Genomic DNA, 27476 nt, shown 5'->3' with positions numbered 1-27476 from the left:
AGCTAGAGGTGACCAGCACCATTTTTAACCTGGTGCCAGCAGGGGCAGGCTTGACTGGACTTGCTCTTGTCCCAGAACCTTCACGGATTTGTACAGGTAATCCTGGGGAAAGGGTGGGCAGTAAAAGGGGAATTCTTTGTATTGGGGAGGTGAGCAGTTGTGTTCAAGAGGACTTTGGCATGAATGGAACACAGATTCTTTGTCTTATGTCAGCCTCTTTAAGTTGTCACCTGGGAGCATGGGGCTGGATTAGCTTAGACTCAGCTTTGCGCAGGTATTATTTTTCCTGGAATAACACAGCTTTCAGTTTTCACTGCAAGCTGTGTTATTCAATTTACATAATAGTGTTTTCCGTGCGTTTTTATACTTTGCATCTCATTATGTATCCCGGGGGAAGTTAAATTAATATACATTATGATAATTTAAGCATGTTAATGGGCAAATAACGTGTGTTATTGTCATAATGGACCTGAATAACAACTCCCCTAAAAGAAGCAAGAGCTGATTGCTTAACTGCAGCTAAGAAATTGTCATTCACAGAGCTCAAAAGGCATAAATTGCTGCATAGTTTTCAAATTTATTTCTTAATCAGCAACTATCATACAATACATTGTTTACCATAAAAAAGATATTACAGTTAGGTGTAGAAACAAAGCTTTTGACCTGTAATTTGTAGTAGCACTTTATTATTAATACATTTTTTTCAGGAGTTGGAGTTACTGTAGGTAAGCTTTGATGTGAAAAATACAAAGGTTCAGGGTGTAGCAGAAAATGCTAATCATGCAGCTATATGCTTTGTGTTTTGAATAGCTTATTAGAATTATAAGATGTGTGTTTGAAGACTATGATTTACCTGTTCAACAGCCCAGAAAACTCAGGGAACCTTTAGGGTTTCATAGTGTTTGACAGACTTCAATTCAATTAGTATCGCTGCCTTTTGAACCAAGAATTACTATTGTGTTCCCAGGCTTTAGCATGTCTATCAAGGGGTCCATTCCATTAGCAATTTTTCTCTGAAAATAATTTGGCAAAACATAAGAAAGGCAATAATGATGCAGCCAGGCATTGTGTAGTCTGATCATGGCTCGGGTCTGTGGCTTCACTGACTGGACTATTCTTAGTAATGTTACTGAACTGTTTCACAGTAGTAAGACGGTTGAACTTTAAACCAAGTAAAAGTTCTGATCTAAGTGTAGATTACCTTATGCCTTGGGTGCAAATATCATTGGTACTTTTGTGTGCAAAGATTTGCACCTGCTTGCTTTGTGCATAATTTTTGGTACAGGACAAGGTGCAGGTTTATAGAATCAAATTGAATGCCTTGTTCATTTCTCTGCTTTTCCACATTCTAGGAATGCTTTCATAGTATGGGATAATTTTATAATGCTCTGCTTCTCAAAAGTAGTACCTGAAAGGGTAAAGTCTTTTTTTTTTTTTTTTTTGGTTTATAAAACTGTGCATGGAAAGTATCCCCTTTCCCTTTTATGGGATCAGGGCGAAGGCATTCCTGGGGGTGTACTTTGGGTAGAGCAGAGGCAGAGTTGTAATCTACATACATTTTATATACTATGCAATTAGATACATTAGTGGTCATCTATAAAGATGGTGCTAACATTTACATGGCAACATGATGTGAATATGGATATATACTCACATACTTACAGCTATCTGTAAATATACATATATTTTTGATAGCGCATACTTTGCAGGTATCTGTTCACATGGGTGGAGGCTGGACAGAATGTGAGCGGGGCACACACATAGGAAGCTAACTTAGACAATACTATGTTATGTGTTTATTTCTGAAATCTAGGAGCAAACATTTAACACCAGCTCGGTAGCTGGTGTAAGTGCTCATGCATACCTAACTGCATATTTTTTTTTTTGGGGGGGGGGGGGATAGTTATTGAGGCATGTTACAGCCCTAATGTATATTATTTGCCCTTAATACATATTACCATGAAGCCTGTTAATCTAAGGTACTGTGGGTTACAAAGAAAACACCTCATTATTTTGTAAATAAATTAATGCCTGCAAATAGTTGGCATTATTTTTCTTGACCAGGGGCATTGGGCTACAAACCCATGGCCTGATTTTCTCAGATGCTTCATAAAAGGACCATCCAAAGTGAAACTAAGTTCCCCTGAATAGCCTCCCCATTCACAAACTGTTCCACCCCAAAGCCCTCTCAGTTCAAGCTCCTCTCCTAAAAAACCCCTCCCCCAATCAGCAAAATGACACCAGATGTACGTAGCATAATCCCTTTTATCTAGGGTGGTTGGGGCAGGAGCAATCCCCAGTTGCACCTGCCTATTGGTGGCACTAGATTCAAAATGATCCTGGTGACCCCTAACGGTTGTCTCACAGTATTGCCGCTAGGATCAAGCTGCAATATAAGGGTATAAGGCTTTAAATGGCAACTTGACCCCCTACTGCTATGGATTGCCAGCATTGTTTTGAACCTGGTGCTAACAAGAGAGGAGCAACTCAAGAATACTTTTGCCCTGACCCCCCACTAGAGACGGGGATTATGCCAAGTAGGCTTGGTTGGGAGACTTTTGGGTAAAAGGGGATCACTGAGGGGATTGGATATAGGGGTTCCCAAGAAGTGGGGTTTGATATGGAGATGTATTTGGGTTACAAGTTTATGATTGGGATTCTTGGGCAGTGTGAATAATGCTTGCAAGGCACATGCCTCAACATTGAATATCTGGGTTAACTCAGCCCATGGGTGTGAATGGCTTACAAGCTGCCTATCACTGTGGGATGAATATTGATCCTGTATGTCTCTGTTACTATCTGTGAGATCCCAACATCCTCAACTCTGAGTTTGCTCAAAGTACCAGGTCTTAAGAACTTTTTAAAATTTAACAAAAGAATGCTCCTGATGAAGATAGTGGTAAATGATTCCATAATGTATGTGTCAAAAAAGCAAAAGCAGAATGACAGGTACCTTCTAGCCGAAAACAAGAGGGCAAAGGAATAGCATGCAGGGAACCTTGAGATTACCTAAGATTATGTCTGAGATGATAATGACCCAATGAATCTGCAAGATACACCTGCTTATTGGAATGCAGGATTCAGAAAATAAGAATAAGAATCTTACATGTAATACAGTAGTGCATTCTGATAATGTTCCACTTTAGTAGACTGCTGAATAATCCAGACTCTTTTGTAAGAAGTATTTTTAGTCATTCAGAAACGGTCTTGGCAATTTTAGTTTGCTAATTATACTTGTAGATCAAAGACATTTGTAGAGGACACCTGGGAAAACAGAAATAAATGTATGCTGTAAATTTGGATGCATGCCATATTGAATAGCAAGTACAGTAAGACTGTAATTTATATTGTGGGAATAGAAAAAACTATGTTGAGAAATGAATGTTAGCGAAAACCTAGCAAATTGTCTTTTTTTCAAATACGTCATGTTGATGGTTTCATTTTAGCCATTTTAAAATTATATCAGAAAAAAAAGCTGAGTGTAATGTGGTAAAGTGGGCACTACATTTACATGCAGATTAGTTGCTTAAATGATGGTATATACATAAGAACGTAACATAAGAATAGCCATATTGAATCAGAGGAATGGTCCATCTAGCCCAGTATCCTGCTTCCAACAGTGGCCAATTCAGATCACAGTTACCTGGCAGAAACTCAATTAGTAGCTACCAATCCTGGGGCAAGCAGTAACTTCCCCCATGTCCATCTCAATAACAGACTATGGACTTTTCCTCCAGGAACTTGTTGAAAACTTTTTTTAAATCCAGATTCACTAACTTGTGTTACCACATCCTCTGGCAGCGAGTTCCAGAGCTTTACTATTCTTTGAGTGAAAAAATATTTCCTCCTATTTGCTTTAAAAATATTTCCATGTACTTTCATTGAGTGTCCCCTGGTCTTTGTACTATTTGAAAGAGTTAAAAATCGATTCATTTTTATCCATTCTACACCACTCAGGATTTTATAGACCTCAGTCATTTCCCCCCTCAGCCATCTCTTTTCCAAGCTGAAGAGCCCTAACCTCTTTAGCCTTTCCTCATATGGGAGGAGTTCCATCCCCTTATCATTTTGGTCACTCTTTTTTGAACCTTTTCTAATTCCGCTATATCTTTTTAAAGATAAGGCAACCAGAATTAAACGCAATACTTAAGGTTCACACACATACATGGAAATGTCAAAATTCTACCTAAATGCTATTCTGTAGTTGCGCGCATATATTACAAAGGGTGTATTTGACAGGTGGGCAAACATATAGTCAGTCTGGGATCCGTTGGCATTGCAGCATGGGAACCACTTGCGTGGCTTGATAAGAGGCCCTTTATTAGTAAAAAAAACAAAAATTTTCAAACTTTCTTTATTATATTAATTGCTAAATGGGATTGAGTGGTAAAAATGTTGTAGTTGGAAATTCAAGACAAAATTTACCACAGAACTATGATTGAAGTTACTGCATGTGTTTGTAATAATTTCTGCGAAACATCAGAAAAGGTTAAAAGCAAAAGGTTGCAAAGTGATGAGACCACCTAAGTACTTACAGTGAAAACTTTTATATGTTCAGGTATATGGAACTAGCTGTATTAATGGAACAGTGAATCTGAAAGGGATGCTGCCAATCAGTTTGACATTTCTTAGCTTAAATGATGGCTTAATGACTTTGAAAGCTTTCAGTTCATTTTATCACTGTCAGCTGGGTCAAGAGTCATCTATAATACAAGCAATACAAAAAAAACATACTCTGTATAATATTTGCTTCTGGGCTAAGTGAAAAGGAGATCTAACACCTTTGAACTTGAAATTAATGCACATATTTTCTGATAATGGAAATTGGTTTAAATATCAGTTATTCAGTTCTCTATTGAACAAGTTCATGAACTTTTTCAAAATTGTTTCAGCATTTTGCCCCTATTTCTCACTTCCTCTGATTTTCAGAGAACATTGTATTAAGATTGCACTGAAAATCCTAGAAGGAAAACCACTTTTTCAGTTGGCAAGCAGGGTGGAGTAAAGCATACAGGTGGGTGATGTCGTCAGGACAGAACAGCTCTCCCAAACCTCAGAACTGAGCATGTGTGGTCCTTCCTACTCACAGTGGTTTCATCAGCATTTATTTTGTTTTTGTCATTCTGCTAAATGGGTACTAAAGCAAAGTTCTCCCAATAATTATTAAGAAGCTCATCCTCTGTGCATTTTCCAACATTGTTTTTTGTTGTATAATTTTTAAATGTGTTTATTGTTTTAGTTTATTATTTGCTTTTGTGCTTTTTTTCTTTTGGTCATATCCCAACTGGAATAACGGTTCCTGCCAGCAGTGTGAGACAAAGATCGAGAACTGTGATAGCCATTCCAACTATTTAGTCTTCCTTGTCTCCAACTGCAACCATTGCAATTGTAAGCAATAATCACTTCAACTGGATACAAAACCATTATGATGAGAAGAAAGAGTGTTGAAAGCCGTTTACATGTGGAAGCCAATCTACATGTAAAAGGAATTTTAGAAAGGATTTTTTTAATAAATGGGGATGGCCACCATGTATATTTGTTAGAAGGTATGGTAGAGGCATGGTATAGGTGGGCCTAAGAAAGGGGTGGGCAACTATAGCCCAGTCGAGTTTTCAAGATTTCTGCAATGAATATGCATGAGATCTATTTGAATACAATGTAAACAATACAGGCAAATCAATCTCATGCACATTCATTGTGGAAATCTTGAAAACCCAACTGAGTTGTTGTCCTTGAGAATTGTTGTTGACCACCACTGATCTAACATATCAATGTGGATTCTCTGTCTTACAAAGGGAAAAAAAACAATTCTAGTTGTTGGTGTTTACAGCTGCCCTGAGATACAAATAAGTGCCTGTTGTAGATGAATAAGTACCTGTCATAGAGAAAGGTATCAGTGCTGCAGTCTGGTCCCCATTCCCCACAGTCATGCCTGCTGGCCTCCAATCTTCCAACTCAGAACTTCCTGCAGCACAGCATCTGATCCCTCACCCTGAATCTTCTAGCAAGAAAAAAAATCCCCTTCCCTCGAAGTCCCTCCCTCCATCAAACCAAAGTCTTAAAATGGCTGCTGGTAATCTCATGATATTACCGTACGGAGGCAGACTGCCAAATAAGAGTTTTGTGGGGATTCCTTATTACAGGGGGGAGAGATCAGGGTTGGGCAATCAGATGTATTGCTGGGGGAGGGATGGTAGGGGCCACCGAATGGCTGCTTAAAGAATCAGGGCATGTGGAGAGTAGGAGCATCAATTTCAAAATGCTGCTCTCACATATATGTAAAGGGGTGTTATACATGTGTTTACCCTACATGCAGCATTTTGAAATTGCTTCTTCCACTGTACATAGAGGAACATACACATGCAATCCTGCACTTATATTACAAGTGGCTCTATGTTTGAGGTATCTTGTTGTAAAATGCTGTGGAAAATTGTTACATCCTGACCAGGATATCTGAAATCCCCACTCCACGTCATATAGAAAATATACCTTCACATCAACAAGCTCATCTTTATTCACGTATGTTTCTACCTTCAAAATTATCTAATAAATTAGTAAGGCAAGACTTCCCTTTTGTCCACTTTGATTATAAATATTTATTGTAGTATCTAACGTCTAGCCTATCATATCAACTTGATATGGCCGTGTATCGGCATAATCCACCTGCAATGGGGATTTGGCAATTTTTCAGTCCTAGACCCTTGACACAGGAATTGTGCCAAAACATGGCCATGTTAAGCCAATATGATTGGATACTGAGGATGTGATTCTTCATCATGCATGGATTGTCTTTCATCTTATAGAGGCTATTTATGCAGGGGATAGAGAAATCAGTGGTAGGGAGAGGCGGTTATGTTTTGCACATCATCTTTGTAAGTCCTCTATAATCTTTAAATCCATAGCAGTTTCACAATAATAAAAATGGTATTGGAATTGGTAAGTCTAGTACCTTGCTCTGTCTTGCACATCAGATGTGAACAGTTGACACTAGAGAAACAAAGATGATCTCATTTATTATGTTATTTATCTCTTTGATCAGAGATTCAGAACTTTAGCTGAATAATTGTTTTAATTTTGTTGCCTCTTGTGATCTCAGAAGTCAGTCTGATTTGTGTCTTGTTCTTCTTCTGTATAAAACCTCAGTTGAAGACGAAGCAATTTCATTACATGAAATCTCTATGGAATGCTTTACTTTCAGCTGCCAGGAAACTGGCAAATTTTATGTTTATAATAACATATCATGAAATTAAACGTAGCAAAAATATTGTTTCATAGAAAGTCCATTTTTAGTCAACGATCTATTTATGTTTTAATATTAGAGTTCTTTATGATCATGAGTACTTGTATATTAATCACTGTGAGCCATGAACCTGAAACCTTTTGTGTGTGTGTAATACTTTACCCTTTCTCATCAATGTAGATACTTCTTTTACTGTAGATAACAGAATTCAAGAGTGTTAGGAACTATTGATGGCATGCTTCTTTTCAGTAGAAAAAAGAGCACAACTGGGCCTTTATGACTGAGACTGAGAGAGAGCTTTGAGACATAGAGCAAATCAGTTGGAATGATGACAAGACAACCAAGACAGGGCAGATCCCAAAAATCCAAGTGAAGAAACAGTATCAAGTAATAAGTATTGATAGTGTCAATAGTGTCAAAAGCAATGAATGGGTCAAGGAGGATGAGGGGCAAGTAAAAGCTCCTGGCTTTGGCTATGAACATCGCTAGACACTTTGGCAAGGGCTGTTTCCATGCAATGTAGAGTTCAAAAGCCAGACTGGAATGAATCAAGAGAGTTGAGAGTGGCATATACTGATGGAAAATCTCTGAGGTACCAGAACCCTAGGTCTAACCTGGGTAGTTTGTGGTGACTTCTGGTGTCAACCCCAAAATCAGTTGAAAGAAATACATAGATAAAACCATCATTTCCACTCTTCTTTCACTTTCTGAAACTTAAAACAATTAACTTAAGTGTTATTACTTCTTCTGGAGCTGTTCGGAGTCCATCTTGTTTGTTTTTATATATTGATTATATATGTGATTTGATCCACCTTGAGTTGCTGGATAGTGTGGACTAGAAAGTTTTTAGAAATAAATAAATAAACTATGCTTGCTAGCTAAAGTAAAAGGGAGAAGAGGCAGCTTCCTTTAGTTAGTCAAGCCTCCCAACAACTGGGAGTTCATTTCAAGAACAAGACAGTGGTAAAAGTAAGGAAGAGTGATGACCAGAGCTTATAATAGTGTAAGCAGAAGCAGCTTTGACAGATTGGGTGAGTCATGGCCATTATCTCTTGGAGACAGAATGCCATGTGACTTTTATGGATAATTTTCATTGATTTTATTAGTGGGCGATGCTGTTCTACCTGCAGCACAGCAGAAAAATCAATACTGATTGCTTCTATGGAGTATTATTTAGTGACACTAAATCCTCTAATTAAATGTTGGAAAAATGGTGCATTAAGTATCTTAGAGGGATTGTTAACATAGGACCCCTCTTACAAAGTGGCGGTAAGCCCAACACGGGAAGGAAATACATGCTAAGCAGGAAATACTTCCTACCCCCAGCATGCCGTCATATCTGGTGCTACAAAAAATATTTATTTTTGTAGCATCAGGGTGTACCCAGCGGTAATCAGGCAGTGATGCGCGCTGCTCGATTACCACCGAGTTAGCACAGGAGCCCTTACCGCCACCTCAGTGGGTGGCGGTAAGGGCTGCCCTCCCAAAATTGCTGCGTGTCAATTGCTTTAATTATTTATTTATTGTACATTTATACCCCACGTTTCTCCCACAGTTTTGCAGGCTCAAAGTGGCTTACAATGCAATGATAGGCTATCGCCAGATTAGAGGTGGTACGATTACTTGCCGCATGGCCGTTTCCTGCAGAAAAGAAGGACTACTCTTTTACCAGCTGTGGTAAAAGGGAGCCTCAGTGTGCTTCAAAAACACTCGCCAGCACCAGCGCAGGCCCCCTTTTGCTGCAACTTGGTAAAAGGGGTCCATAATGAAATACTTCACTTTTACCATTGTTTAAATAGTTTTCTTTTATAAAATTATTTTTCAGTTTATGGAAAAAACTGACAAGGAATATTACACTCTGGATGACATGTTTGTGTCAAAAGCAGCAAAGAAGGAATCTACAAATCGAGAAGAAGAACGTGAACGACAACAAGCAATCTTTGAGCACCGAAAATTGTTAGCAAACATGGAAAAATGCCCATACTGCTTTGATAATGCTGAACTTCCCAAACATCTTATTATTGCAATAGGTGTAAAGGTAAGAAGATAAATGGATATTTTCTTTTGCTGTAGAAGGAATGAATGGGGCTTACTACTTATAAATGTAACCAGTTCTTTTGGAGAATTTATGTTGACCATAAGGGGAACTGTATATGGGATAGTGCTGTTAAGGAAATTACTATGACATCTGAAACCTTTTTGAAAAACTAAAGAAAGTTTTAAAAATCAATTGAAATATTGCACAGTTCATTCAGATAAGTTTGTTTGCTCAGTTTACAAATAACACATCTTTAGCCCAAGGTTTTAACTGCCTGTGACTTCTGGAAGGAGAAAAGTTCCACAGAAAAGTGTGTGCAAGGAAAAAACTTCTACATAAAACACAGTAGAAATTTTGAGCAATTTTTGGGAGGGAAATCGGGTCCTTGAAGCTTAACATAAGAGGATCAGTTTCTAAACTTTTTATATAGGTAAATAGCTGTTTACCCATGTAAAATGTCCTGTCACAAATTGCCTCCTTAGTCTGTGTAAAATTACATGTAGTGTTCATAGTGCACATAGGGCTAGAAGAGGCCAGGGGAGGAAGGGATTTTGCAGGGATTTAATTTTGCTGCGTACATTTGTTCCTGCTTCAAAACAGATCACTTGGGCTTTTTCAGCCATCATCAGTGTTGCTGTAAATCCTTATTTTAGTAACTGCAACAAAATGTATTGGAAGCATCTTTTTCTCATAATTGCTATGCTCGGCTATAAAATAAACTAAGGAGTATCTTCAGTCTAAGTGTGTATTCATGGGCAGCTATTAACTGCTTTTCAGGAGATTAGGCTATTTTGAAGCTTGAAGCTATATACTGAACCATGTTAGCATGAAATTGCTGCTGTGATGGCATGCAGTGCTTTTAACATTATAAGTAAGCTGCAAAACATACTGGCTGGCATCATTTTGATGTCAACTGACATTCTGTTCATGAAAAGAGATTCCTTGAACCGTACAATAAAAAAAAAAAATGTTGCAGCAGCATGTTTGGTAAAATATAATCTTTATTTAAAGGGGCCTATCCACTAAAGCTTTTGGTATACATTAACATCCTAGCAAGAGTGCTGTAGTGGTCCCAGAAGAAAATAGCTCATATGAATTAAAATTGGTATATACATTCATGTGATAGAAAAAAAAATCAGATGCAAAGTAGGTTTTAGTGGGCATTGAGTAGCTTGGTGGGTGCTCTCTTGCACCCATTATTTAAACACATACTTGCTGAGGCCCAAAATGCAACTCCTGCTTGGACCAGGTATGGACTATTTATCTCAAATATTATTTCAAAATGTGATGGACCAGGAGGAGCTAATGGAGGAGTGGTATACTATAGAGGGCAGGGGGGAGAGAGCATGTGCTTGATGTCTTCTTTCTGCCCCCTTCTTCCATCTCTTTTTCCACTTGTTGTGCTGTGTTGCATTCATACAGTGTGGTTCTGAGCCTGACCTGGGCTATGTGATCTCCTTCCTGTACCATTCTAACTTGACTTAATCGGTCTCTGCTTCACCACTACATCCCTTCCTTTCTACCACCTACCTGTAGCCTCTGCTCTTCTTAAGCTAACACCCTTCCTCCTCTCTCCCAGCTAGAACTATCAACACCTTCACCTCTCAGGAGCCTTCCATGCCTATGCACATGCACAGTTGCTCATTCTGTCACCAGAAACATCCTCTGACACTGTTCTTTCAGAGCACTTTTTGACACACAAGACTGATGGACATAAATATGCACTCATGTACCCTCTTATCCACAGACCAAGAAAAAGTCAGATACAAAAGGAATGCAAGACACAATACACACCACTCAGGCATCTAGATTTTCTGTTTCTTAGATCCAGTTAAGTACATAGTCACACCATACTTTATTCTTTAATTCAGATGTTTCTGATGGTAAATAACAAACCTGTGAAAAAGGTAGTACGTTCTCCTCTAAAATTCACAGAATTTCCTTTAAATATTGCTTCAGCATATAAGAACATAAGTGTTGCCATACTGGGACAGACTGAAGGTCCATCAAGCCCAGTGTCCTGTTTCCAACAGTGGCCAATCCAGGTCACAAGTACCTGGCAAGGTCCCAAAAGAGTAAAACAAATTTTATGCCGCTTGTTCCATAAATAAACAGTGGGTTTCCCAAGTCACCTTAATAATTGCTTATGGACTTTTAGGAAATTATCCAAACCTTTTTTTAAACTCTGCTAATCTAACTGCTTTTGCCACAATCTCTGGCAGTGAATTCTAGAGTTTAATACACATTGAGTGAAATTGTGTGGTAGCTGTGCTAATCTACTTTTAAAGGTAATAAATAGAAATAAAACAAAACAGAGAAAAGAAAATCAGATGATACCGTTTTTTCTTGTTCAGTAAGAAAAGGTATTATCTTTTCTTGTCTATGTTTTGTTTTATTTCTTTTTATTGCACTGTGTGAAGAAATATTTTCTACAATTTGTTTTAAATTTACTACGTAGTAGTTCCATTTCGTGCCCCCTCCCCCCCAGTCCTTTTATTTTTGGAAAGAGTACACAAGCAATTCACATCTATCCAATTCCACTCCACTCAGTCCCATTTCTCCTCCTAGAGCTGACAGCCAATCTTATATGCTCACTAAATTTTATGCAGGTTTGAAGCAAGGAAACAGAGCTGTGAAGAGAGGAACAGACCATACTCAGATTTGTGCATGCGTTCTTGAAGGGAAAGTATTGGCTGGATGAGCAGTATATTTTTTCATAAATAAAAATAATGGGCGAATGCTATTTGATACCTAGGCAGACATAGGACTGGATTCAGTAATTTGCGCCCAAAGTTAAGTGCCAGAAAAAATTGGTGCTAAAAGCTATTCAGTGAACGGTTTGTGCCCTTTATTGAATAACACTTAGCACCAATTCCTATGCATAATTTTGGGCGCCAGACTTACGCCAGCTGTAACCTGGTGTAATACTAGCTCCCAGCTTAGGCGTGGAAATGGCAGTATTCTGTAACAGTGCGCCCAACTGTTGGGAAGGGGGAGAAACATGGGCAGTTCAGGGTGATTGTCATGTCCCCTACCTCAACACAAGTGGCATCCTCGGGCTGCACAGGGTCCCATCGACACACACACTTGATTGGCACAGCCCTGAGCCATGTGTGTGTGGTTCTTCTCTGGCTGCAGGCTCCTTGATTGCTTTGCTTCCATGCACCTGACTCTGCTCTCTCTCTGCCTGGCTTCCAGGCTCCTTGATTGCTTTGCTTCCACCCACCTGGGTCTGCTCTTCCTCTGCCTGGCTTCCCTTGCTTCTCTCCTATTGGTCTTCGGTTCCTCCTTCCCCTGCTCTTGTCCTATGGCTGTGCCCCTTCTCCCTGTTGATGTCAGATGCCAGCACTTTATCAGCTGAGCTCTCCCTAGACTCCTTGCTTCGGCTTCTAGGTGTTACTTGCTCAGTAGTGTGCTTCTCCTCTACTTTGTTCTTCGTTACTGACTCTGCCTGTACCTGGATTACTCTTGTGTCTGCTGCCTGCCTACTGACTCTGCTAGTACCTGGATTACTCTTGTGTCTGCTGCCTGTCACCTGACCTTGCCTGTACCTGGATTAGTCTCGTGTCTGCTGCCTGCCTACTGACACTGCCTGTACCTGGATCACTCTCTTGCCTGCTGCCTGTCTGGCCGTCACGTTCATCACCTAGCTTCCTGCTCCATCTCATAAGCCCTTCAGGCCGCCCACACCTAGGGGCTCAACCTCTGGGGAACGGCGGTCAGCGCAGGTGAAACCTGGGGTTGTCCGGCCACCAAGCAGAACCTGGTCCGAGTACCGGGCTCGGCAGTGCTCTACTTGGTACAAGAACTTACAGGTCTGACAGTGATCCCAACTGTTGGGATCGCCCTGAACTTCCCATGCTTCCCCTCCCCCCTCAACCTTAATCTCAAACTCCCAATTAACCCATCCCATAAGCCAGGGGCGTAGTCAGACACCCAATTTTGGGTGGGCCTTGGTCTAAGATGGGTGGGCAGAAGAACTCTGCCTTGTCCCACAAGTGATTTGGTCTCTCCCTCTCTCGACTGCATGCCAAATGGTCTATCAAACGTCCCCCTCCCCTCCTGCATACCTTTTAAATAGCAGATTTTGACCGGCAGCGAGCAGCAACTAATACACATTGCTCATGTTGACCCCAAAGTCTTCCCTCTGATGCATCTTCCTGTTTCCGCATAGGCATGAATACATCAGAGGGAAGGCTGTGGGGCCAGAGTAAGCAGTATGTATCAGTTGCGTCTCACTGTAGGCGAAGATCTGCTATTTACAAGGTATGCAGGAGGGACAGTTGTTGGGAGTTTTCAGCTGGTGGGGCTTGGGGATCCTTGCCAGTCACATCATAGTTGTGCTGCTACTGGGTGGGCCTGGGCCCACCCGAGCCCACCCTTGGCTACGCCACTGCCATAAGCCTCTGCAAACAAAAGGGCTTCAAACTTTCTCAGAAATAATAGAATATCCAGTTCTTTCATATAGGCAATGTTTTCAAATAGGTTAGTGTTGCATATACTACAAAAGTAACAAACCTCACTCAGATTGCTGGGTTATGTAGAGTATGATCTCAGTCTTTCAAACATACTGAACTATATGCATGATGTCAAAGAGAGCTTATTTCTGTATCAAATATAGGCAGTTTATCAAGATGTGCTTTCCTGAGGAACTGCAGTAGTACATTCCACAAAATGGGTCCATAAACTAGGCATTCCCTCACATGGAAGGAAATCAGTTCCACCTTGGATGGTAGAGGTATCTCCAACAAATGTCTACCAGTAGGTTGCAAAGACCCATACTGGCCGACAGTCTCTGATGAGATCTTTCAAATAAGGGGCACTGAATATACAACAGGAAACGTCATCAATACCCATATACATTTAATTTATCACATTACCCCCTGCCCTGATGCACATTACTGGCTACTTATTGCCTTTAATATATGTTATCAAATTTTTCTGTCTGTTTTTAACTCTCAAGAAACTATAAAGTTTCACTCAATGTAAACACTGTACACCATTATTAAAAGTGACAAAAACTAGGAAACTACACATTTCTGTGTGTGTGTGTGTGTATATATATATATATATGAAATGAGCCTGTAAATCAAGGCAGTTATTTCACTGCTCTCACCACATCATATCATATATCCCAGACAACATTATATTCACATGCAATTTTTAAATGTCATTTAAAAAGATATATAATTGTGTGCCCAAATAATCAATATAAGATGTGATTGTGGTTTGCAACTGTATTTCCTTCCTGAGGAACTGTTGTCTTAAATGCACCAGATGTAAAGATCTCACTAGTCAGTAAATGCAGGGCACACAAACATAGCTGGCCAATGTTTGTAGGGTCATGCCTGTGACTTAGATGGATTGGTCAGTGCTCATTTACAGCGGTAACCCCTTGACTTCCATATTTCCAACTAGAATAGTGCCAGTTGTGCAAGCATTAAGCAGTAATAGCATCATTAATTGGTGCTAACTGGTACAAATTTGTAGTTATATGCAGAACTGCACATAGGCACTATTCTATAAACATAGCTCCTAATGCTGTAGTGCACAACTGCAAAGGAGGTGTGTGTGTGTGTCTGGGGGGCCTACTGTATGCTAAAATAGCACTACTGTGGGACACGCTCAGGCATCCCGCTGTAGGTGGCAGTAAGGTCTCCCAGTGGTAATGGCCCTGCGCTAATAGGGAAATTAGTTCAAGGCCATTTTTCAGCCATGCTAGAAAGTGGCTGGAGTGCTCGGCAACCCATGCGCTACTCACAGTGCCAGCCACTTTCTAGCGCACCTTAGTAAAAGGACCCTATATATATATATATATATATATATATATATATATATATATATATATATATATAATCTTAGAGAGCACCTGAGTCAGCAACAATATATGAAGTACAAGAAGAACAATGCAGCATTATTAAATAAGTTTCAGAATCCAAATCATGGTTTGAAAATTTTGGTAGTATGTAATTATTTCCTTATCAGGCTTATTTTCGAAAGAGAAGGGCGCCCATCTTCTGACACAAATCAGGAGATGGGCGTCCTTTTCTCAGGGTCGCCCAAAACGGCATAATCGAAAGCCGATTTTGGGCGCCCTCAACTGCTTTCCATCGCAGGGATGACCATAGTTCACAGGTGCGTGTTGGCAGCGTAGCGAAGGCAGGACTGGGGCATGCTTAAGAGATGGGTATCCTCGGCCGATAATGGAAAAAAGAAGGGAGTGCCTGACGAGCACTTGGCCGATTTTACTTGGTCCATTTTTTCTTGCGACCAAGCCTCAAAAGGTGCCTGAACTGACCAGATGACCACCGGAGGGAATCGTGAATGACCTCCCCTTACTCCCTCAGTGGTCTTCAACCCCCTCCCACCCTAAAAAAAAAAATTTTTTTACCAGCCTCTATGCCAGCCTGACATGTCGTACCCAGCTCCTTGACACCAGTATGCAGGTCCCTGGAGCAGTTTTAGTAGGTACTGCAGTGCAGTTCAGGCAGGCGGACCCAGGCCCATCCCCCCCCCCCCCCCCCCACCTGTTACACTTGTGGTGGTAAATGTGAGCCCTTCAAAACCCACCAGAAACCCACTGTACCCACATGTAGGTGCCCCCCTTCACCCCTTAGGGCTATGGTAGTGGTGTACAGTTGTGGAGAGAGTGTTTTTTGGGGGGCGGGGTTGGGGGCTCAGCACACAAGGTAAGGGAGCTATGTTCCTGGGAGCAATTTATGAAGTCCACTGCAGTGCCCCCTAAGGTGTCCGGTTGGTGTCCTGGCATGTGAGGGGGACCAGTGCACTACGAATGCTGGCTCCTCCCATGACCAAATGGCTTGGATTTGGTCGTTTCTGAGATGGGCTTCCTCAGTTTCCGTTATCGCCGAAAACCGGGGACGAACATCTCTAAGGACGACCATCTCTAAAGTCGACCTAAATGTTGAGATTTGGGCGTCCCCGACAGTATTATCGAAACGAAAGATGGATGCCCATCTTGTTTCGATAATACGGGTTCCCCTTCCGCCTTCACGGAGCTGTCCTGCGAGGACGGCACCAAGAAAACTTGGGTGCCCTGTTCGATTATGCCCTTCCACATCATTTATAGGGAAGACTATACATACAGTCCATGGATTTATCCACTGCCCCTCCCTTTCCATGCATGCAATGAAATCTACTATTGGGGGGGGGGGTCTCTGATATAAACGGTATGGTAACCATTAGCTTATCACTTTCTTGGAAAGAAGGAAGAATTAGACCTTCCTTTAAAAAGAAAACTGCTAGATCAGACAGTGGTCTTATAGATCTGTTTATTAGCCCTTTCTATCAAACGTTATTAGCTAACTGCTTATATTGACAAGATCAATGCTTTATACCCAAAGCAATTTGGTTTCTGGAAAAGACATAGCAATGAATCCACCCTGATTGCCTTGACTAATGAGATTGCAGTTAAATTAGATGAATGTAAATTTTTTGCTCTTCATATCCTTAGATCTGAGATCAGCAATTGACCCGGTGAATCACTAGCCTATTTTATGTCTTTCAGAGGTAGATATTGGTGAAATTCTTACTACTGTTGATGTCCAGATCCACATTGTATTTTTTTACTTAATGAAAAACTTGCCAAGCTCGACCATTGGCTCAGTATATATAGACTTAAACCCAGAATAATCAAAAGGCCTAATTTTTTCAAGATCAGGAGATAACAGCCCATACCTAGTATGACTGTGGTAAATAGTATTATACTAATAGTAGAAACCACCAAGATTTTAGTAATCAACAGCTATTCTTATTCATTACTTGATAATGAGTAATTTGGATTATTGCAATTTGCAACTTGTATAGAACACTGTAGTAAAACGTCTTACCATGTCTCTTAAGTATGATCATGTGACTCCCCTTGCTGAATGCTGAACACAGGTTACCCATTTCCAGTAGAATTTGGCATCTACACCAGCACAGGCCACTTTCATAGCTTCTCTGTTTGATTTGCTTTGTATGGGTTATTATGGCATTAATGCACTATAATTTAGTTTAGTATTAAATTGATTCTGACATATCTAGTCTTGGAAAGTTTGTTTAGGTGTTGTTATGATGCTGTTTTGGAATGTATTTTTTTTTGTTTTTCTTATTACTTCAAAAACTAACGTTTGTCATCTTTCTGTATGTTTAGTTTTTGCTTGTTGTAAGTTATTTTTCTATTATTGTCTGTTCATTCTTTTAATTGATTTTATTGTGAACCACAGTATATCAAGTAATTAAACCCCAGCTTATAGTCTAAGTTAAACTTAGCCAGTCATCTGAGAAATTCAGATCTAATCAGCTAAGTTTTCTCCCTACTCCAGCCACACCTCTAGACCTGCCTACATTTTAGTCTACTGGTTGTAGCCATGTAATAAATCTGGGATGCTAAAATTTAGCTGCTCAACCCTGGTTACTTTCCAAAGGCTTAGATTTAGCTAGATAAGTCCTTACTTTTGTTATAGCCTTTTGAATTCTGACCCCATAGGCTGAACTGTAAATAAAGCTATTTTCTTTTAGTAGACTTCTTTGAACTAAGGCATAAATTATTTTCTTTTTGTAGGTATATTTGTGTCTGCCCAACTCTCTTTCCCTTACTGAAGGGCACTGTCTGATAGCTCCTTTGCAACACCACACAGCTGCTACTTTTTTGGACGAGGATATATGGGAAGAGGTCCAGGTACGTTTCATAATTCTAGAATATTACAACCTTTTACAAAGTTAATATGTTTTTTCCCATAAGTACAAAATTAAATCAAATCCTTAAAAACTAGAGTTCATGATGTCTTGGCGGCTTTTTCTGTTATGTGCCCAGGAAGAAACAGATTCTATAAATCAGACTTAAACAAAGAATAATTGTTGCCATATTAGTCCACTTGGTTATTTAGAAATAAAGGTCAACAAACAATTGTAGGGGGTGGTGCCTTTTCTTGGACTAGCTTAATATGTCTGTGACTACCTTTGAGGGTGGTCCTCTTTTCATCAGGTTATTGAAGAAACAGTGCAGTTACATGGACTTAAATAGTACAGACTGATATTTTGTGACAATATCTGTAGTATAGATATATTTATCAATAAATGACTGCAGTGGCAATTGCCAAAGTGACACTAATGTCTTTAATCAGCTGTGAAAACACATGCCTGCTGTAGGGAATTAATACACTGTACTGCAGCCAAGTAGACTGCCTTTTGCCTTACTTACTATGCATTGAATATTTCACAGTTCACATTTAATGGCTCTTTTACTCAGCTGTGTAAAGCAGTTAACTGCCGTACACTGCCTTGGGTGAATCTCTGCATGAAGGTAGTTAATAAATCCCAACAAACAAACAAGCAAACAAATTAATTGATTAGGTTTGTTAACGCAAGAATTAGCACGTGCTAATAGTTAACACAGCATCTTGATATTTAACACACAGAATTCCCACATTACTGCATAGTGTATAATGAGGTGGGGACTGGGCAGGGACAGCAGCTTGTAGTTAACACATGGTAACTTACCACGCATTACCTGTTGACACCAATTAAGTGCATCCGCGTTAACTGCAATGTAGTTAATGCTTGATAACTACATGGGAAGATGCTGAGCACACTCCAGAAGTTAAAGCACTTTTTTTTGTTTTTGCAGTTACTGCTCATTAACGTTTGCAACTAATGACTCTTAGTTGTAAAAACATGTTGTACTGGCATATTCATCCAGTCATCCTGTTATGAAACAAGATGCTCTAAATAGGTTAGTTATGAATATAATAGTTTTGTACTGATACTTTTGGTTTCTAGGGAAATAGAGGTACACTGTTACTGCATATTTGTTCTGTCTGTAAAGACTTCTTTATAGCAGATAATTAATCCAGTGATAAGACCAGCTATTATAAAAGTTCATGAAAATTGCTTATGTGAATTTCTTCACTATGTGTAAGGAAAGTTGCAAGACCAGATTCTGCTTCTAGAAGCATGCTAGAAAGCATCTTTTCAGTATAGTCAAATCCAACAATTTCAGGTAAGTTGAAATGGTTGGATGAAAGATGTAATGTGAATCCTTTGCAGATAAACATTACATTTTGTAAGTATTCCTCACAGAATTATAGGGGGCAGTACATGTCAGAATATCTTTTCTTTTGGGATAGTTTCTCACTCATGCTGGACACTAGCCCAAACCCTACTTGTCTGTAAAATGCTTTTTCGGTCAGGTCAGTTGTAAGTTAAAGGTCAACAAGGAATGGCAAATCATAAAGAAAACCTGTACCATCTTCCTGTACATTTATAATAATTGTAATCCATGGACTTACATGGAAAGAAAAGTGGTGATCCAAATGATTTTGAGTGTCTTGTTGCTTAGTAGAGATTCTTTTAACTGTTCACTATTTTTAGGGGCCTTATGTCAGCCATTTGTATTCGTTTGTGCATACTCAAATATTTGCATAGGAGAGGAACAGTGAGGTGGTGCCAGCCCATGCCTCCTGAGGAACAATAGTGATGGGGGAAGAAATAGTGGCTAGGAGACCACCAGGCTCCAACACATGAAGAAATAGCAGAGTGGAGGCGGCTGAAGACCCCTCTTCTCCAAGGACGAGTGATGGCTGCTTGATGTGCTGATGAAAAGTGGAAGGGGTGTTGAATAAGGTAGATGAAGGAAGGAGGATGGTAAAGAGGGAGAAAGAAAAGGAAGTAAGGAGGCTAGAAGGTGTGTACCCTCAACCCCTGCACACACTTACACCCTCCCACAAACCTCTCTCTCCAGCATATACATGAACTAGTAAATCCTCCATATCCATATCCCCTAGCCCACATCCACTCAAACCACACACAAACACCCTCCAGCCCTCCTCCAACATGTTCTTACCATATCCCATATACAGACTCCCTCACTGATCCCCTTATATCTCCCCTCCTCTGACACCTTCCCCATAGACATAAAAATACTCCATTATATACATAGCCAGTGCCTCGTACATACCACCTATTACATACTGGGAAACACTCCACCATGTCCCTCACACAGATGTCTTTGTTAAAGCACAACTATTGAAATGGTAACAAATTGTGTTGTTTATTGTATTATGCTTGTATTGACTTGGCTGCAGTCATGCCTGTCCACATAAGAGAAGATCTTCTCTGAAAAAGCTGTGAGTATGTGGTGCGCTTTTTGGTGGACAAATCAAAAAGGGGGTAGGGGGAGAGGGAAAGAGGGAAGGAGAAATAACCAGATGGAGAACACTTAAGCCAAGATGTGCATTTGTGTCACATGTCTGGAAAAAGAGAGGCTGATGTACCACACAATGCAAAATATAAAAGAAAAGTGCACATAGTTAAAAAAAAAAAAATGACAGAGCTCCCTGTTTAAATTTTTTATATCTATATCTATCTATATATATCTATCTCTCTCTATATATATATAGAGAGAGAGATATAGATATTTTTTTATACTCTGTCCTCTTTTATTGAAAAATAGCTTGCTCTTCACCCCAACAATCAGGTTGTAGAGCCCATTTTAGTACTGAAACAGTTCTTGCAGCACTACTCAACGAGATTTATTCCCATCTTGACAAACTTAACACTGTTCTTGCTGTTTCACTCGATTTTTCTGCAGTCTTTGATCTGGTCGATCACTCATTATTATTATTGTTATTATTATTATCTCATCTCTTGGCCTAACTGGCCCTGTTCTTGCCTGGTTTTCCTCTCAAATCTCTCTTATAAGGTCATTGCCACTTCATCCACTGCCCCACTTTGTCCCTTGACCTCTGGGATACCACAGAGATCGGTTCTGTCTCTATTTCTTTTCAACTTATTTATAAGTTCCCTTGCCACAATTATTCAGTCTGTTGTTATCTAATTCCATTTCTATGTAGATTATATCCTACTGCTCTTTCCCACTTATCCATTCATTCTATCCATTGATCCTCTCCAAGACTGCCTGAACTTAGTCTCAGATTGGCCCTCTGAGCACACACAAATTAGTTCTGAACAAACGAAAAACAGTGGGCTACTGGTTTACTGGAGATCTCCCTACTCCAACTACTAAACTCCAACTCCATGCTAAATCTTATTTGGAACTTCTATTTTATCTGTAGATGTCTTTTGTTATTTAGGAATTATTCTTGATTCACAACTCACTTTCTCTCCGCAGATATCTAACTTATGTAAGACAGGTTTCTTTGTTCTTCGTCAATTGCGCTTAGTTTGACAATATTTTGACCATGACACATTTCTTGCTCTTATTCTCTCTCTGTTAGTTACTAGGCTAGACTCTTGCAATGTTGTTGTCACGGTACGGGGGAAGTGAGCCCTTTGGCCTTAATGAGATTGACTCCATCTGTGCAACACAAGCACAGGACCTCACTGATGGCTGCTGATGCAGATGCTTGGCAAAGTCCAGGACACAGTAGTGACAAGCTAGAAGTGACAAATACCAGGCCCAACAGCTGGGGAACAAGGTCTGGAACAGGCCACAAGCAAGCAAAGTCAGGAACAGAGAAGCATAAACACTGGAACAGGGCAGGAGCACTGGAGCAAGGCAGGAACACGCTGGCAGAAGCGCTGGAACAAGGCAGGGCAGGAATACTGTCAGGCGTATTAGAACAAGGCAGCATTGGAGCAAGACAAGGCAGAAACAGGCTGGCAAGAACACTGGAACAAGGCAGGGAAGGAATAGGCAAGCAGAAACACTGAAGTCAGCAGGACACCAGGAAGCCTGTTGCTGAGGCACTGGTTAAGAGTAATGGACTTCCTTGAATGCCCAGGCAGGATGTGATATGTAAGCCAGGGCCACCTTGCAGGGCTATAAAAAGAAAGTGCAGAGTTCAGGAAGCAGAAAACATTTCTCAGGCACGGGAGGCTGCTGAACCTTTGAGGACTTCTGGAAAGAGGTGAGGGGCATGACAATCGTATACCTAGGTTCTTGTACTAATTTATAAAACTCCAATCCATACAAAATACAGCTATTAGATTACATCATGCTCAGAGATTCAATCATGTTTCCCTATTACTTCATAATCATCACTGGCTTCCCATTGAGCAGCAAATAATATTCAAACTATTGGCACTTACTTTCAAGGCCTATAAGATTGGACTTTCCCATTATCTAACAACTCTTAGTATTCTGTACTCTCCTATTGGTCGTATTCACTCTGTTAATGATCATTTTCTGGTTCTTCCCATCCCAAATCTGCTCAGCTTGAATCTGCCAGACACCACACCTTCTACTTCATGGCCCCTTTCTTTTGGAACACCCTCCCCCTAGATGCTCATGCTGAATTATCTTTCAAAAATTTCAAGTCTTCCATTAAAATTTAGCTTTTTCATCAAGCTTTTAACTCTACATAAGATCCCACATAGGATCATTACAGCTAATCCTCTGCTATTCTATTATCTTTTCCCCCATCTACCCTACTTGACTTTCTCTTCTTTCCTCCCCCTCCCCTATTTTCTCCCCCATTTTTCATTATGAAGATCTTTGAATTTGATTGCTTTTTAGGATTATTATGTTGTCCCTTTATTAGGATTTATTTACTGCCTTTTTGAAGGAATTCACTGAAGTCAGTGTACGGTAAGAATAAATCAAACATGAGCAATAGTCAATTACAACAGTAAAAATATTCAAATAACAATGCAAAGTATGGCATAGAGGGGCATAATCGAAAGGGACGCCCAAGTTTTGCTGAGGACGTCCTCGCAAAACGTCCCAATGGAGGGGCAGGGAAACCCGTATTATTAAAACAAGATGGATGTCCATCTTTCGTTTCGATAATATGGCCGGGGACGCCCAAATCTTGAAATTGAGGTCATCCTTAGAGATGGTTGTCCCTAGACTTGGTCGTTTCTGATTTTCGGCGATAATGGAAACCAAGGACGCCCATCTCAGAAACGACCAAATGCAAGGCCTTTGGTCATGGGAGGAGCCAACTTTCGTTGTGCACTGGTCCCCCTCACATGCCAGGACACCAACTGGGCACCCTAGAGGGCACTGCAGTGGACTTCATAAATTGCTCCCAAGTACTTAGCTCCCTTACCTTGTTTGCTGAGCCCCCCAAAACCTACTACCCACAACTGTACACCACTATCATAGCCCTTACGGGTGCAGGGGGTCACCTAGAAGTGGGTACAGTGGGTTTCTGGTAGACTTTGGAGGGCTCACATTTACCACCACAAGTGTAACAGGTAGGGGGGGATGGGCCTGGGTCCGCCTGCCTGAAGTGCACTGCACCCACTAAAACTGTTCCAGGGACCTGCATACTGCTGTGATGGACCTGAGTATGACATTTGAGGCTGGTCGTAAGAAACAGGATCAAGTGCTCATCAGGGACGCCCTTTTTTTCCATTATGGGTTGAGGACGTCCATGTGTTAGGCACGCCCAAGTCCTGCCTTCGCTACGCCTCCGACACACCTCCGTGAACTTTGGTCGTCCCCGCGACGGAAAGCAGTTGGGGATGCCCAAAATCGGCTTTCGATTATACCGATTTGGGCGACCCTGTGAGAAGGACGCCCATCTTCCGATTTGTGTCGAAAGATGGGTGTCCTCCTCTTTCAAAAATGAGCCTGATAGTATATTATTTACAATGTCAACACAATATGTAATAGAACATTTTAATTGACAGTGACAGCAAAGATGAAACATATAGATAGGTAAGAGAGCAAAAAGAGTTAGAAAGAAAGGCGACCAATTTAAAGAAAGTTGCACATGAGGTCAGAGAGATAGTTAATATATAGATAGGTAAGAGGAGTTAGAAAATAAGGTGACTAATTTAAAGAAAGGTACACATGAGGTCAGAGATATGGTTAATTATTATCTCAGCTAGGGTAAGAGTGGATAAACATCTCCTGCTGCAGTATGTGCAGCCCATGTCACTCCTTGTGTGTGTGAGTGAGATTAGCAAGTTATTACTTCTTCCATTGAAACTGACGTACCTACAGCCTTGAATAAACTTATTACCTGTTTAACATCAATTCAAGAATGGGCTAAACACAAAAAACGTTGCCTGAACCCAAGTAAAACTAAGCTTCTCTGAGTCCCTAACACAAGTGGATACATACCCGACATGAAAATCTTTTTTGGGAAGTACGAACTCCCCCTCAAATCACATGTCAGGAACTTTGGAATACAATTAGATTCAACACTTACTCTGATTCCCCAAATCCAAGCAACCTTCAAAAGCTGCTTCTATTTACGACAGCTAGACTGCCTCTCTCCTTACATCAAGAAGGTAAACCTTTTCCCAGTTGTGTATGCCATGATAACATCAAGACTGGATTACTGCAATACACTATACGTAGATATAGAAATGAGTGTCCTTTGACTAAATCAGAACAGCTAGTGGCTTGAGGTAGATATTGGACAGAATAGGTGACAGTATCGATCCTTATGGTACCCCACAGAGTCTCCATGGTGGAGATGAGTGGCTGCCAAACATTATGGATTGTTGTCTGTCTGATAGGATCTGAACCAGGCAAGTACTGTTCCGTTGATACCTGTTTCTTTGTGGGTGATTTGAGCAGAGATTTGATCCCAAAGAGGCTCAAGCACTTTTGGAATTGCCGCTATTAAGTCAGACAGGGCCAGTGGCTGTGAGACATCTGTCCTCGTGGCCTCCACCATTTTGTCATCCTGTTGTCTAGGTCTGCTCGCTTCTTTTTGCCCCAGTTTGCCAGATATTGTCTCTCCAGACCTGCTAAGGTATTTGTCCATAAGCTATACACGTGTCTCCAAAAAGAATAGGCTGTTTTGTCTGATAAAAGTACCGATGGTTATGGGTAGAGTGGGGGGCGGGGCTGGAAGCAGTCAGAGCACACGTCTGGTCCTGCTCACTGCATCACATGACTCCCCATGTTAATTATTGATGTAGTGCATTTGATATACCACTGAGGCCTCCACACAAGCATACAGTGGTTAATAAATACAGTTTTCTATATGAGTACTAGTACTGTCCCTAATGGGCTCACAATCTAAGTTATACCAATTGAAATAAAGAGTCATGTTCAGAACATGTATCGTATATTATTTACCTGTTTATTTTTTGCATTCAAAAAGTAGTACATTTTTTGGTTCCTGCTTACATCCTGCTAAAGTCACAAAGCTGCGTCTCTCACTCATCCAAAGATTCTGCTCCCACCATTTGCTGTACTGTTTGAGCTTAATTCCAAGATCAATAATAATACTGAAACATAAAAGGCAATGAATGGTGCCTACTTTGTGTTACGCTGGAAATGAACAGTTCTCCAGTGTTCCTTTGTACTGCTTTGATTTTATCTGTCTTGATCACAGTTTATAAATATCCATTACAGGTTAAGTTCGTGATGCTTTCTGCCATACTGTGGGCATTTTGAGTGCGTTTGATTTGACAGCAGGAAGGAGTTTGTATTGCTTCATTGCACTTAGAGAAAGATTTTATTGTTTCAGAACAGTCAGAGGCCGTTTTGTATTATTTCAGAGCAAGCAGAAGCAGTCTTTCTTGTCAATCTTAACAGAGAGAATCTTGTCTAAAATTACAATCGTCCCGATTTTCAGACAGTAGCGCTTTGACTGCTCGCTGCCAGCGTTTAACCCGGATATCTAGCGACCAGCATTGAATATCCGAGCTTTTCAACACTGGCTAGTGCATGACCAATTAAGACGATATTCAGACATAACCTGACATGCCTTAGCAGGCAAAGATATGCCTACTTTTTATGCAGCCGTATTTGGATGCTAAGCCTGGCCAATTAAGTTCCGAATATTGGGACTTAACCAGAACGCCCCTGACATCACTGGTGTTATTTTCGGTGCTAACTGGGCATTTTCAGTGGTGATAGCTGGATAAATACTGCTGAAAATGGCTGGTTATCCACTGAGACGCAAGTTAAACATTCCCGGCTAACTTGTGCTGAATATCAAGCACAGTGTTTCTCAGTTTGCAGTTCATTTCCTTTCTCAGTAGGCAGTTATTGTCATCTGATTTCAAAATTTCAACATTTTCTGTTTGTTACAGATCCCTCTGACAGATTGGGCAAAATGGAGACACATGGATTTAAAATAGTGAAGGCTTACATTTTAACTTCAACAAGATAACTCTAAAATAAAAAATCAGAGTAAGAAAATACCAGCTTTATCTAAGGACTAGTCACATCCCCTCCTCTTCCCCTCTCTTCCTCATAAGCAATGGTCAGGCGTATGCTAATGTAGGAATTCTCAATTCACAGTCATTAGATTCAGATTTAGATAACTTTATTAGCATGACAGTTTTACATGCCAATAAAATAATACATTTAAAGGGGTATTTTCAAAAAAACATCTAAGTACAAAAACGTCCTGCTCATTGATCAAAAAATAAAAAACCCCAGCCATCTCATTGCCATAATCAAGTTGAAGAGGAGGAATATGTAGAAACTGATAAAGATAAGGCAGAATGGCTTAACAGATATTTCTGTTCTGTGTTCACAGCTGAAGGGCTGGGAGCAGGACCACAGAAGATAAATGTGAATAACAGTGGAGGTGTGGTAATTCCTGAACGATTATTAGAGGTCTGTGTTTGTGAGAAACTAGCTAAACTAAAGATGGACAAAGCGATAATACATCCGAGGGTGCTGAAGGAACTTAGGGGAGTTCTAGCGGCTCCGCTGGCTGACCTTTTTAATGTTTCTCTAGAGTTGGGAGCGGTTGCAGAGGACTGGAGAAGGGCAGATTTGGTCTCTTTCCAAAAAAAGCAGATGTAAGGAAGAGGTTAGAAACTATAGGCTGGACAGTCTGATTTCTGTGGTAAGTAAATGAATGAAAATGCTTTTAAAACAGAGAATAGTAAAGTTTTTGGAATCCAGTGGATTACAGGACTAGAGGCATGTCTTGTCAGACAAACGTGATTAATTTCTTTGACTGGGTGACTAGAGAGTTGGATCAAGGGAGAATGCTAGATGTGGTGTATTTAGATTTTAGGAAAGCCTTTGCCATGGTTCCACATAGATGGCTAATAAATAAACTGAGTGCCCTCGGTATAGGCCCTAAAGTGACTGACTAACTTAGGAAGTAGTTCAGTTGAAGGCGACAGAGGGTAGAGGTAAATGGAGCTTACTCTGAGGAAAGGGATACTACCAGTGATGTTTTGCAAGGTTCTTTTTTAACATTTTTGTTAGCGATATTGCTGAAGGACTGTCTGCTAAGATTTGCCTCTTTGTGGATGGTACCAAAATCTGCAGTAGGATAGACACCCCTGATCGTATGGATA

The 27476-nt window shown here is 40.4% G+C and overlaps 1 protein-coding gene across 2 annotated transcripts in view; it reads left to right on the top strand.

Moving 5' to 3' along the window:
- The window catches only part of CWF19L2 (CWF19 like cell cycle control factor 2), a 346427-nt gene that overhangs the window by 260115 nt on the left and 58836 nt on the right, over window positions 1–27476 (top strand). For both annotated transcript variants that reach the window (XM_030200257.1, XM_030200256.1), the window contains exons 14-15: window positions 9066–9278; window positions 17845–17961. In XM_030200257.1, coding sequence (XP_030056117.1) covers window positions 9066–9278; window positions 17845–17961 — 330 coding nt within the window. The remainder of the gene's footprint in view (window positions 1–9065; window positions 9279–17844; window positions 17962–27476) is intronic.

Source organism: Microcaecilia unicolor, chromosome 4, assembly GCF_901765095.1.
Source record: "Microcaecilia unicolor chromosome 4, aMicUni1.1, whole genome shotgun sequence".
NCBI lineage: Eukaryota > Metazoa > Chordata > Amphibia > Gymnophiona > Siphonopidae > Microcaecilia > Microcaecilia unicolor.
Note: the sequence above shows the minus strand (reverse complement) of the source record. Positions and strands in the feature narration are given on the sequence as shown.